Consider the following 14,212-nt stretch of genomic DNA (forward strand, 5'->3'; position numbering starts at 1 on the left):
AGAATATTTTATTAGGAATGTTCATATGTGGTGTGTGAGCTGCTTTTCAGATATATTCCTCCTCGAATCTTACACATTCTATTCAACGATTATTCTCGTTGTATTATCGTTTCGCCATGAAAATTGATCGAGATTTTGTAATATAAGCTCTCTCTCTCTCTCTTTCTCTCGAGCCGCGCTTCTTTGTTTATATCTGAATGTTTTCACCCAACTTTTTTGAACGCTTCTGTACCGAGACGTTCGGCGACGCGGTCCTCCCCTCTCCTCACCTATCCGTCCAGCCTAAATTTTCCGTAATCGTGTCAGTCTCTTCACACAAGCGCGAGTCTCAAGACGAATTACGGTCGCGTTCCGTGTTTCTCGCGTCTTTTTATCCGTCGAAAGTGAGATCCGCGTACGAACGAGTGTCGGGGGGGTCTTGTATCGAATAATAGGCGATTATCCGAGTGTAATATATTAGCCCGTGTAATCGTGATTAAGGCATCTTTCGATATATATATACTCGCAAACGACAAGATTTTTCCCACGCATCTTTTATCTATCGAAAATGAATTTCGCATCCGAACGAATATTCGAAATATCCGAATCGAGAGTAATTTGTAGTTTTGATATATCGACTTTATAATACGATACAACGATCGATGAATACATTATTTAACATATTTTTAGGCGCTGAAATAATTTACTCGCTGTCGTATATAATAATATTGCGTTGAAAATATAAGCGCGTCGCGTTCCACACGTTTCTGCTTTAATATTCTTTAATATTGTTTTCAAATGTAATCCTTTTTTCAGAGTTATATTCACAATTTCATAAATCGAGATCGCAAAAGAGCGTCGCTCGAGCTAGTTTGATTTATCTCGCGCAGGATTCTTCGCGTACGGTTTATTTCTTGGAAGAGACGCGCTCGCTCCTTTTCCTGGAACGGATATTCGACCACGCGTTCCCCCCTCCCCATCTACTACTACTCAACCTGCCTAAATTTTCCGTAACCGTTACAGTACCGTCGTATCGCATTAGCGTGCGAGATTGAAATATTCTTTCCGTATTTCTCGCCTTTTTTTATCCATCACAAGTTTATCCCGTGTATAAAGTGGATGTCGCGAGTATCGGGAATGTCGATTAGAATCACGGAAAATCGTCTCCGTCCATTTATTAATACGCGATTATATGTTCTTTCATGTTTATAATCGGCATGGAAATAATTTTACCGCGTCATTGCATATGGCGGATTTTGGACTACGAGTGAAATAGTGATTATGAGAATAGTGATTATGCACGAGTGGACAAATTGATAGACTGTCTCGTCTCAATTTGAAGCGAAGGGAGCAACCGGAAACGGAAAGGATCTCGCGATGACCAGATGCGGAAAGAAGTGAGACATGCAAGGGCGGTGCATCGGTCGGTCAGTAGAATTTATTATTAAACATTTAAAATTGTCAATATAATTTTTAGTTTATGGAAACAATAGTATTGAAAAATCGGGGTTTTTTTTTTTTTATTAATGATTTATAGCTCATGTATAAATATTTAGAATTATAACTGACCATATTATCTTTGCCTTGATTATTTCTATTATTCGTCATTGATGATTACTGATGATTTCGTAATTATAATCGTTGAGCGCATTAATTTTACTATTTTATTAGCATTCGAAATCATCATTAATACGATTACATTTTATTTAACTCTGATCACTCTGTAATCTTAACATCCTTAACGCGTCATTTTTAGAGAATGAAAATTATCAAACATGTGCATTAACGAAATTAACAATATGCGTGTCAATTTATTTTTTAATTTATGGAAACGATGATATTGAAAAATCGAGTTGTTTTTTGATTAATTATTTATAATCTGATAATCATATAAATATTTAGAATCAAAACTGACCATATTATCTTTGCCTTGATTATTTCTATTATTCATCATTGATGATTATTAATGATTTCATAATTATAATCGTTGAGCGCATTAATTTTACTATTTTATTAGCATTCGAAATCATCATTAATACGATTACATTTTATTTAACTCTGATCACTCTGTAATCTTAACATATATCTTTAACGCGTCATTCTTAAAAAAGCAAGAGGAGCAACAAATTCAGTTTCTTATATATTTCGATAGTATATTGTCCACAGATTATTTTAATACCAAAAACATGCGAGCAACAAATTCTTTTAGTTAATTTATATAATATAAGAGCGCGTCGTATAGGGTCCTCGGCGACAAAGTATCGATTTTTAATACTTTAAGACGAGCAACAAATTCAGTTTCTTATATATTTCGATAGTACATCGTCCACAGATTATTTTAATACCAAAAACATGCGAGCAACAAATTCTTTTAGTTAGTTTATATAATATAATAGCGCGTCGTATAGGGTCCGCGGCGACAAAGTATCGATTTTTAATACTTTAAGACGAGCAACAAATTCAGTTTCTCATATATTTCGACAGTATATTGTCCACAGATTATTTCAGTACCAAATACATGCGAGCGATACATTTTTTTATTTACTTTTACTTCGCGCAAGTGAATGGTACGGCGCGGCGAGACTGAGTATATAGTGATATTAATTAAATAATATACTTTTTTAAAAATATTTTTATGTTATTTTAGAGCAACAAAATAGCAACAAATTCTAGTATATTTTATTTTTTGATTCGAGCTTTATATATATTTTTTTCACTATGGGTGGGGGGCTGGCTTAATGTCAAGCTAGCACCCCCCACTTTGAATGTAAATTCCTGCTAAACGGTTTGAGCAACAAAATTCGGATTACGGCAACTAATTAGCACATAATTAGCACTAAATTATTTGATGTATTTGATTTAATTTGGCGTTGGTGGAGGGGCTAACTTAATATGGGTAAATATATCTGTACTGTATGCATGCAAGTTGTTGAGAACGACACTGCATATCTGTTTTACGAGAAGCTAGCATCTCAAATCTAGGAGAAATAAATCTATGTTACCATTTGTAAAAAATACATTACTGTCTTGTTATTGTTATCTCTTCTGCTATTCGTTATTCTAGCGGTAAAAACAATGGAAATAATTATCTTTCTGACAGTATCAATAACTGGAGAATGAACATCAGCGGCGAAGGAAGAGCGAAATATTTATTGGAAAAATTCTCTCAACTTTTTATTAACGCTCGAGTGTTCGTTGCTTCGTTATTATCTGATATACGAGAGTCATATCTAATAACGAGAGATTCGTACGTTATATTTATCCTTAACAAATTATGCTTTCATTGATACTATACAGCGTGCAATTTAATTCACGATTCCGCGATTTTAATAAAGCTCGTCTAAAAATAATCTTTTTAGTTTTAATCTCTACTCGAACTTTTTATCATGTTTTTTTTTTTTTATTATACTCAATAATTATAAATACTATCCTCTGTCATTGCGATACATTCATCATGGTATATCCAAAAGAACGAGGCAGGTACACGTAGGGTTACGTTGAGAAAGACAATCGGGATCAAAATTCTCAGGCGCCAACCCTAACACTATGCCTGAATGCGGTGTTGATTCAAGACTGCTCAAAGTCTATGTATTCGCCGCGGACGAGAAAATCCTCCCTAACAGCATCTGAATATTGCAGCCTCATCCACTCTGACGCATCCACTTCGCGAGGTCTCGCTTACTCTGCTCGCGTGCAAGGGTTACAACCTACTTTAAAGACCAACAAAGCTTCATCTCGGGCACGCATGACAAAAACTCTGGTAATGACAAAAAATCGTCGACTATGAAACGCGATGTGACAAAGAACACGCCATTTTTAGCGTCTGAGGAAAATAATCGTCAGATGTCCGAAATTTATTGATATCCCGCAATCGCATAATTGGTGCAATGGTATTGGCTACTGACAATGTATCTCATAGTATAAGATAAATTTTGTGCTATGCGAGAGAAATTTCTTATCTCTTACATTATATTATATAAGTATTGTGTAAAAGAAATATTTTAAGAAACAATGACATATATGAGAGAGAGAGTGAAAGCAACGCGTGTTCCGGAGTAAGAGGCTTCACGTACATATTGGTGGTGTGAAGAATTGCATAATGACAGGGGGCCACCTATGCCAGTCGATTCGTATATGTATAGGAAAAATATTTATATAAAGTTTCTAGAAATATTTGCCAATGCTATATACAGATTGTCCCCAATTTATATGGCAAAATTTTAGGAGCGTGTAGGGGACCGAAAAGCTAAAACAGAAAGTCCTTTAGAGGTTTGCTCGTTTTTGCTCCATTTTAGAGAAAATCGCAAAACTTCAATATCTCATTGTCAGTTGCTCTCTTGAGTCGATTGGCGCCGAATAAACTTTCTGCTTCAAGGCTTCTTACTTATGTAAACACTCGATGTTATCCTTTACGGTGACAATCAATTCGAGAGAGCAATTAAGAGACCGAAACATAGATGCAGGGCACCAAATATCACTAGAACATTGTCTAGCTGCAGTTAATGAGGTCAGTGCTAGATGTAACGCTTGCGTTGCTGCAAGAGGACAACGTTTTGAACAATATCTGCATTAAATAGATGATAACATAAATAAAATGTATATAAATAAGTAAAAAATACGAAAACTTGTTTTGTTTCTATTTTTGTGATTTTCTCCAAAATGGAGCAAAAACGAGAAAAACCTCTAAAGGACTCTTTCTGTCTTAGCTTATCGGTCCCCTACACGCTCCTGAAATTTTGCCATTTAAATCGGGGACATCCTGTATATATAATCAATAAGTGAATCCAATGTTATTTTAGAAAAAAATATAAATTTTGCTCATACAAAGCTTCTCTTACTTCTTTTTCTTTTTATCTCTTTCTTTTTGATAGAATAAACACGAATCTGTCAGTGGAGATATTACTTATTATGTCTGCATTTATGAAATTTTGTTAGTAACTTTACAAAAAAATAAAAATAAAAAAATAAAATAACAGTGCTTCATACAATACAATTTCTCTCTGTTAAAGAGCCTTTTACTAATATTTGTAAAAGTACTTATGAAATAATAAACGCAGAAAAATAATTGTCGTGATTATAATAGTACTGCTATAAAAATATACAATGAATAAAAATTTATTACGTAACATTATTTTTCGGTCTCATGAATGTAAATAAGATATTTTAAAATATTTTCTATTTTCTATTATATAGAAAAAAAATCAATAAGAGAAAAAGAGATGGAAAAGTATTGTACAATACCGGCGCGATCGCTTTTGTAATAATCCGCTTTTGTTTGGCAGGAACAGCGGTTGAGTTTCAAAGTTCCGATCCTAGCAGTGAGTTAGATTGTCATTGCTTCTTAACCCTCTTCCCACTTTAAGCATTTGTTAAGCTTTCGAATAAGTTCAGCAATGCCCCAGGCCTTAGCGGTGAAGATCGATGGAGTTGTTTTCGCTGTCTTTAGACACTCGCAAATCGCTTGGAATAATAATATTTCGCCGATCGAAGAGATGGATTGAGTCCAATCTTGATTGTTTGCACACAGTTTGATCGGCGCAGATTTACATTGACTATTCTCGCAAACACAGAAGAAGCTTTCGCCAATTTGATAACTTAAATATTAATACTTCGTGGGTATAGTCGATCTCTCGTTAACAGAGTTATTGCGCGGACGTATTTTTGAACAAACAATAATATCCATATGTTGCTAATACTATTATCACAATTTTCATCTCTATCTCACATTCTCAAATTTACGATGGGATAAAAATTTCGATAATTTTTTTCTTTTTTTTTATGGAGTGCCATTTTTTTTTTAAATTATTATTAATTGACAATAAATTGTGAACAATGAAAGATCGTCGCGTCATTGCCGTTCCCGATTTTTCACAATCTATTCGCGACAATGAAAATAAAGATCTCGTCCGTGCAACGGAGTAATATCCGCCCGGCTGCATTAGCGATTGGCCGTCGTCGTCGCCTTGATGAGATTAGTACTTAAAGTCTATCACGGCCCCGACCTCGGTCTATTTATTGTCGGGCAGGAAACACGACGGAGCGGTAATCGACCACTTTACCCGAGATATTCCACCGAAAATATCTTACCTCCATTAGCCTCGAGCACGTCTTACGTATAATCTCGTATCAGGTGGGGAGTAGGAGATCGATATACGACGGCCGCGGAATTTAAACTGTATGATTGACCCGACCCCGGGAAGAGCCCGATATTATTCGTGCGGATGACGAGGTTAGGTGTTGTACAAAAAGATGGCTTCTCTTATCCTGACGCAAGACGCGACGGGAATCGATGTTGCACTTCTTAAATCTTCAATCGCGAACGAATGTATGTGCGGAATGACATTTAAAGCTTGTATGAAATTGCTCTCTCTCTCTCTTTTCCGTTACTTATACGCTCAGGTTATCGACTAGCTAGTTTTATTGTAACAACCTTTTAGAATGAGTTATTAGTGGTACGTAGCAATAGTTTTTTTTTTTAAATAATGATTTATAAATTCAAGATTATTACACAATACATAGAATTATATTTATTTATTTTTATACTGAATATTAATAATATAAATTCAATTTAAAATATATTATCTTTTAATTGTTACATATAATATAATTTATGAAACTTTTATAGTGTGACACATATAATTGATATTTAATATAATATAATAGACTTAATAAATTTAATGATAAATTATAATTAAAGGAATTTTCTTTTACATAGCGATATGAAAATTGCTATGCGAGAAAGATTTTGCATTGACAATAAGTGTATATTATATTTTTGTCTATTAGCTTTTATACAATCTAGAAGATTCTAACATTGTCATTTCAAACATCAAAGTGACACGATAATCTTATATAAAAAATGAATGAATCCGAGATTGGAATGAATTATTGCAGAGAATTTACGTCATGACTCGTGAAATGTAGGTATAATGCTTAATAATTAAGTTTCTTGAATTTTCCACTACGTCATCGTACGCGATGTTTGAAATATCCTTTTGAAGTAAATCCTACCTTTTTTGAAAATAAATCCACTTCAATTCTGATAACTGTAAATATTTTCATAAAGCTCAAGAATATTTATACATATATGTAATATATTATATATTGTCAGACATTTCAATTTATTGTTATAAAAAATTGAATGCGTATTTTATATAACGTACGTACAATATCACAATTTCATAATTACAATCTAGTGTTACTTTTTATTTTGTCTTATATTTGTGGATATTCTTTAAAATATCATATACAGAGTGAGGCATTTATATCGAGATATCTAAGTATATCTAAAAAGTAAAGCAAGATAGAAAGAAATGTTTCGGACAAAAGTTGTTCGGTTCTAAGGGGGGGTCATAAAATGGTGCCATTAGGTTGATCTTGGGTGGAGGCGCTTCGGAGATTTCAATATCAATCTTGTTTTATTTTCTCTACATCAATCGATGTCTCTCATTTTTTGAGAGACATCAAAATATTAAGGTAACATTATTGCAAAATAAATAATTTTATGAGATATTTCATAGTTTATGTAAAATTATGTCGAAGTAAAGTAATAGAATAAAGTATAAAATATCTCGTAAACTATTAAACTTTTCGCCATCACATACCTATAACTTTTTATGCAGAATATTGCAAGGAATCGATTTATGTAAACAAATTTGGGTGTTCCCATTTAAAAAAACAAGATTGACATTGAAATCTCCGAAGCGCCTCCATCCAAGATCAAACTAATGGCACCAATCTAATGATTCCCTTAGAACCGAACAACTTTTGTCCGAGAAACATTTCTTTCTATCTTGCTTTATTTCATAGATATTTAGGTGTCTCGATATAAATGCCCCACCCTGTATATAAAACTTTTGATGTTGGAATGCTACGTGTCTTTCATTATCTTCAGCAGTAATATTTTATTTCGACATAATACTTTATCGCAAATAAAATTTACTACAAATGGATATTATACCTTTATTATTTTGAAAAAGATAATGTTGAATATGTTGAAGTTTAAAACATTTTTAATTGTCAATATATATATATAATTAATTTCCCTAAAATCTTATATGTGTGTTTATATTTTGTACATTATATTTTATTTCTTATTTTCATTTTTATATTTTATTATATCTCAATTCTTATCGCTTTTAATTCGATATGGTCGTTCATTCAAAATTGAATATCTGTCTCTCTCTCTCGTCAATGTCTCTACGTGAGAATTTTATAACTGACAAGATGATCGCGAATCCAATTATACTGCTATGCCGGGCGTGCCGCCTTGAAATTATTAATCAGGAATGGCGTTCGATTCGCATTAATCCCGTATTACGTCTCGCTTTATCGGTTTCTATCGGACAGGCTATTCTGCGCATTTACCTGCAATCTCAGCACTCGATGAAGCGGAAAATTCTATTGCGGGAAGCTACGCACGCGGTGAGACGGGAATAAAGAAAAGGACTAGTCATAAATATATTTCTCATATCTTAATTATAATTTGTAATTATATTATTATCGCTATTATATAAATTAAAGAGAGAAAGAGAGAATTATTTATTTTTGAATATTTGCGTGAATTAGAAAAAGCGAAAAGACGTTAAATATTTACACGAAATCGAAAATAAAGATTCAACTTTGTTTCTTTCGCAGAGAAATCTGATATATGAATTCAATTTTTAAGAGCGTACAATGTGCGCGTGTAGAATATAATAATTAAAATATTCTTGAATATAAAATAATCTTTTTAATATAAAAAAATTATATGAAGAATACATCTTATTATTATAGCACTTAAAAAATTATATTAACACGATGAAATATTATAGCAATTAAAAAAAAAAAAAAAAACCAATTGCTAAGTTTTGTCGAACAAAACCTATAATACAAAAAATAACTCCTAGTTTTATAACCCGGAACGCAAACGCTTGCTTGAAACTTCGATGTTTAAGCTCATCTTCCAGGCTCTCCATGTTGTCTTCGCAAGATGCCACACCTTGCTTTACGGTCTTCAAAATAAATAAGCTTGTCCTTTTTAAGATGAGTTTGAGAAATTGCGATTCTTAAAGAGATATTTTGAAAGCTTCTTTATAAACGCTGTATAGTTTTAAAAAATTATCTATGATCTACAACGATTAATAAACACATAAATTATAAATATATTTCTTTTGTATTTTAATTCTAAAAAATATTAAATCGCAAAACTTACCATTTTTTTTCTAATTTTAAAAACATCAAAATACGAAACATATTATTTCTCTTTTTCGAAAGTTTGATAACGTTATACTAGGAATCGTGCTCGGTGAACTGTGCGAATCACACGAAGTATAAGTACTTTCAAAAGTACTCGGAAATACAAATCAATGTGTAATGCTTTTTCCAACAAGTTCAATACAGTACTACTAGAATTGTCGAACTGCGATACATATTATTGAGACATTAATGTAATAATATTAATTGAATTTTGCAACTAACAAACTATAAGCAGATTTGTGCAGCGTATTATTAAAATAAAGTAACAAATGTTGATTATGAAACTCAAAGGTAATGAATTATATTCAGGGCAAAATTCCTAATAAAATAAATACTTAATAAATTAAGTAAAATTATTTGCTCACAAACTCATGGATATTTTGATTAAAGCACAATCACCTGAAGGATAAATATGCAATTCTGAGAATATAAATAATAAAAAATAAAATGAACATAAAATTGTAACAAAAATTTTATTTTGCGAATCCTAATTAAGGATAATTTGTGTGTACGAAAATATTTCTAGCGGTATAGAATATCCTATTTTCTTTAAACGGCAAAATTCTAAAAAGTAACAACTAAATTTGCAATTTCCTTTCATTATTTGTGTCGTATATCTTCAAGTGAGAAAGTGCCTCACAATCACCATCATTATGTAGTATTTCACTTACTAGCAAATAGCTACAAATCTGCGCTTCTATTGTACTATGATTCCGGATTTATTGAATGTGTCTGGGGGGTGGGGTGGGGTGGGGGGTTGGGGGAAATCATTCACCTCGCTCAGATCAATTTTCGTTTGTTTATAGCCGATTTTATTATAACAGATTTTATTTTTCGATTTCATAAACAAGAATAATAAAATTGAACTTTTTAATAGAACGTAAATTTTTTTCTGGTACGCCAAATTCATGAAAATTTGATTACTACCTTAAAATTAGACTGGATTATACGTTTAATCGAAACAAAAAAACGACCGCACTTTTATAAATCGTATAATCGATACTTGATTTATTTTTCCCTGGTTTGCTCCAATTTTGTTGTTCGATCATTTCGATCAGTTTGGATTTTACGATATTGCGATAAATCTTTTTGTAGAAGAATATAACGTTCAAATTTCGCTTCCAATTAAGTATTTCGATAGCACATTCCATGATATCGATGATCCAGCTACGGCTTAATTGCATCTCTAATTAAATTACCAGAGATTTACACAGGCAAAGTTCATACATGCGAGGTAGGTACATTTCTGGTTAAATTATAATAAAATAATAAAGAGAGAGGAAGAAAAGAAGTATGTTTAAGAGGGAGAAAGAAAGAGAGAGAAATAAAGCGTAAGGATTAAAATGTAATGTAATAAAATTATGACTAAAAATAATAACGTAAGAAATAAAATTATAGTCTATTGACACAGTTGCTTGGCGAGTACAAGTTAAAATATAATTTCTAGTAAATCAATATCTCTAAAGAAGGAAGATTATATACGCATTATACAGGATTTTATTTCCGCTTTTTTAAAAAATGTATAAATTGTTAATGCAAACAGTGGCATCGTCAAAAACAACGCGACGACGCTCGATATATTTTAATTTCTGTATATACTCCGCTATACAGCAGGATTTATAACGCTGCCATTTTTTTCCGTCCCTACGTTTGCGTGGTGAAGAAAAAAATTTTGCACCTGGAACTGCCTGGAGAGAACGCGACTAGAAAAATCACGTACCATCTTATAGCGTTATAATATAAATTATGAATGCAATGTAATAGTGGCAAGAAATACGCGCGTTACTCGATTTATAACTCGAATGAATAAATATAATTTATACGATGGAAATAATATTCCGCGATATTATCAGAGCGGCAGGAACCACTCGTGATGAAACGTACTTGAAATAAGAGATCATTTATTTCAAAAAAAATTGATTTAACTACAGGATTATATTTCTTCGTTTCCAAAAAATTTACATTCAAAGATCCATTATCTCTTTGATCAATTTTAGAATCAAATCTTCTTCATCCCAATCATCGGTCTCTCTCTGAAATTCGAAAGCCAACAATTTATAATTTCGTGCGAATTCTTGTCGTAAAATCAATAGCAAGCACGGTAACGCCCATTTTTGAGTTGAATTCTCGCAACTACCCTTTCAAACGAAATCCTGTTATGGCATGTAGCCAATATCCCAAGTTGGATCGATTGTAAGATACACCGCGAGTTTTGCGAAAATCAGTTTAACCATTTCTGCGTAATGTGTATCCGAAAAATAAAATATATACTAATAATAATTTATCTTTCGCGGTGTAAATGTAATTTTATTTTCTGAAAATCACACGATTTTACTTTTCCCAGGATGTAAAATCTAAAAGGCGTACTTAATAATAATAAGAAAAAAAAGAAAGAAATTTATATAGATATTATTCACATTTCAAGCAAAAGTAAATTTCGCTGCTCAAATAAATTTACATATCAGTAAAATTATAACATATTAGAAATGAAATTTAAATAACAATATCGTCGACAAAATAGTCTTTATTTAGGTACATGTATTAGATTTCGCTATCAAATGAGCGATATTAATCGTTAACTTAAATGACGTTAACATCACAAAACCAAATGCAAAATATGCGATAATACATTCGCATCGAAATATCGATTTAAGACGGCAAGGAAAACAGAATATATTTAGCGTATTTGTCTTTGTGTGTGTGTGTGTGTGTGTGTGTGTGTGTGTGTGTGTGTGTGTGTGTGTGTGTGTGTGTGTGTGTGTGTGTGTGTGTGTGTGTGTGAATGTAATAATATATAAAAATATTATATAGGGGAAAGAATTGTCATATATCAGTACACATCCTATTTTCTTTTCTTTTACGTTTACAGAGCGGTGGAATAGTATCATTGTCGTTGTAACCTTGCTGTCATTCACAAGGTGACAGTCAGCTGGCAGAGACAAGTCGCTCTATGGGTCATCGCGAATATTATTTCCCCGTAATTATTTACGATTATTTCGAGTGTGATTAATCCACTTTCTAGATCGACAATGCGTAATATTGAGACGACGGGTATCTCTCGAGACAATCGCATTTTGCGCGATTTATTCGTTTGAAATAAGGATATCATTCCAATTCGCGAGAAATTAATTGTTGCTTCCGATCGATAATTTTTTCTCTCTGTATTTTTCGATTATATTCTATTCTATTTCGAGCTTTCTTTTGTTTATTTTGTGATTTAAATGTAATACTTCGATCACGTTCTCAATTGAGAGCGCGAAATAATACATATGAATTGCCGGATCGTGTGATTTGATTAATAGATGATCGTGGAATATTGATTTTTTATTAATAAGGCTTTGTCGTAATTTTTGCGTTTAAAATTTTTGATGCGCTGATTACGAATAGCATAGTGAAAATTGGCGACCATTTGATTTTCATGGTGAAATCCATGAAAAATCCATAAAAATTACAGTTTTTTATTCTTATCTCAGTAAATATGAAAAATCATGATAAATGTTTTAGACAAAAGTTTTACATCTCACAGAGATAAACATTTTATATCCTATTCATTTTTACCGTACGAGTGATATGTTTTCGATAGTTCAAAAACGATGGTTCTCATCATGAAAATCAAGTCAATTTTCACTATGATATTCGTAATCAGCTCATCAAAATACTGTAAGAATATTGAGTTTGAAAAAAATCGGGAGTCAGTACTTTTCGGAACTTTATCCAACTCGACTCGTATCGCATGGCATCGAAGTGAAGTTGCAGTTAATCGTTTCGACGTTTTCGCGCATGAGACGGATCGAGCGTTCGAACGCGTTTCATTAGTAAGTATAGCCGTAATTAGCCTTGTATTTTAATACCTATCAGCCGTCAATGTAGCACAAATGCAGCTTTTGTATCTGAATGATCCGTTACGACGCGTATTTCGCGAGATTATTTCATCAAAATCCATCGCGTGTGCATCTTCGAATATTGCACATCCCGGGCATTTAGCTTCAAAATTTGAACTTATAATACTTGATTAGAAGCTTATAATTATATATATTATACTATGTATTATTTGAGTATATCAACAATTGCATTCTCTAAAATTATCTAACCTATCTATTTCCCATACAGCACCGCAAGATTGCAACAACATTGCAGCAACATTTTTCTGCAAGATTGCAACATTGCAGAAACATTGCGAAATGTTGCTACAACATTGTTATGATATTGCAGTAACAACAAAATGTCCGCCTACAGAAATATTGCAATATAATATTGCTGCAACATAGCAATATAATATATGGTATATGCAATAATGCTTTATGTATATTTATCGACATAATATTCTTAATATATGAAAAAAATAATAAGAAATTAGGCCTATAAGAGTCAGGATCTAGTGTGTAGATAGATTTTCTGTATTATAATAATAACAAAATTATAAAATGTAAATTTTTCAGTACACATTCGACTTCCTTCAGTGACAGAGAATATCTAAGAGAAATAAGAAAAAACTCAATTTGCAATTGTGTAAATTCACAATTTCTTTGTATCCGAAATATTCAGATATCCGGATGCAAAAAGATTGTGGTGAATTTACGCATACGAGTTTTTTCACATCTCTCTTGTCTTTATATAATCTCAAAATTTATTTATTAAAATCTGAAGTATCTTTTGCATATTAGAAAATTATTATCAAATTTTTGATTTTATATAAGAATGGAAACTATTAAAAGAATTCTTAGTCCAATGTCTGAGCCCCTGTATTGGAGTCATATCATACGACCTAAATTAATAAAAATAGTTATTATATCTTTTTAATCTTACTAGCCGCTCTTTGTAAATTTTATATAATCATCGTGACTAAAAATTAAATGCGGAATAGGTAGCGCAACATGCGCCGCATAACGGTAAACAAATAAACTAGCTAACATTGCTAAAGTTATATTGTAAAATAATGTCTTTGCAATATTTCTACAACATTAAACTGCAATATGCAATATTGCAATGTTGCAGC

At 32.1% G+C, this 14,212-nt stretch overlaps 1 protein-coding gene across 1 annotated transcript in view; it reads left to right on the forward strand.

Moving 5' to 3' along the window:
- The first annotated feature begins 1,035 nt into the window (after window positions 1-1,035).
- LOC138936252 (collagen alpha-1(IV) chain) overlaps window positions 1,036-14,212 on the forward strand; it is a 120,156-nt gene continuing 106,979 nt past the window's right edge. The window contains exon 1 of the mRNA XM_070301508.1: window positions 1,036-1,406. Within this exon, the coding sequence (XP_070157609.1) occupies window positions 1,365-1,406 (42 nt within the window). The 5' untranslated portion in view covers window positions 1,036-1,364. The remainder of the gene's footprint in view (window positions 1,407-14,212) is intronic.

The sequence above is a fragment of the Polyergus mexicanus genome, unplaced genomic scaffold, assembly GCF_030449975.1.
Source record: "Polyergus mexicanus isolate NDT 795.1 unplaced genomic scaffold, iyPolMexi1.0 SCAF_9, whole genome shotgun sequence".
NCBI lineage: Eukaryota > Metazoa > Arthropoda > Insecta > Hymenoptera > Formicidae > Polyergus > Polyergus mexicanus.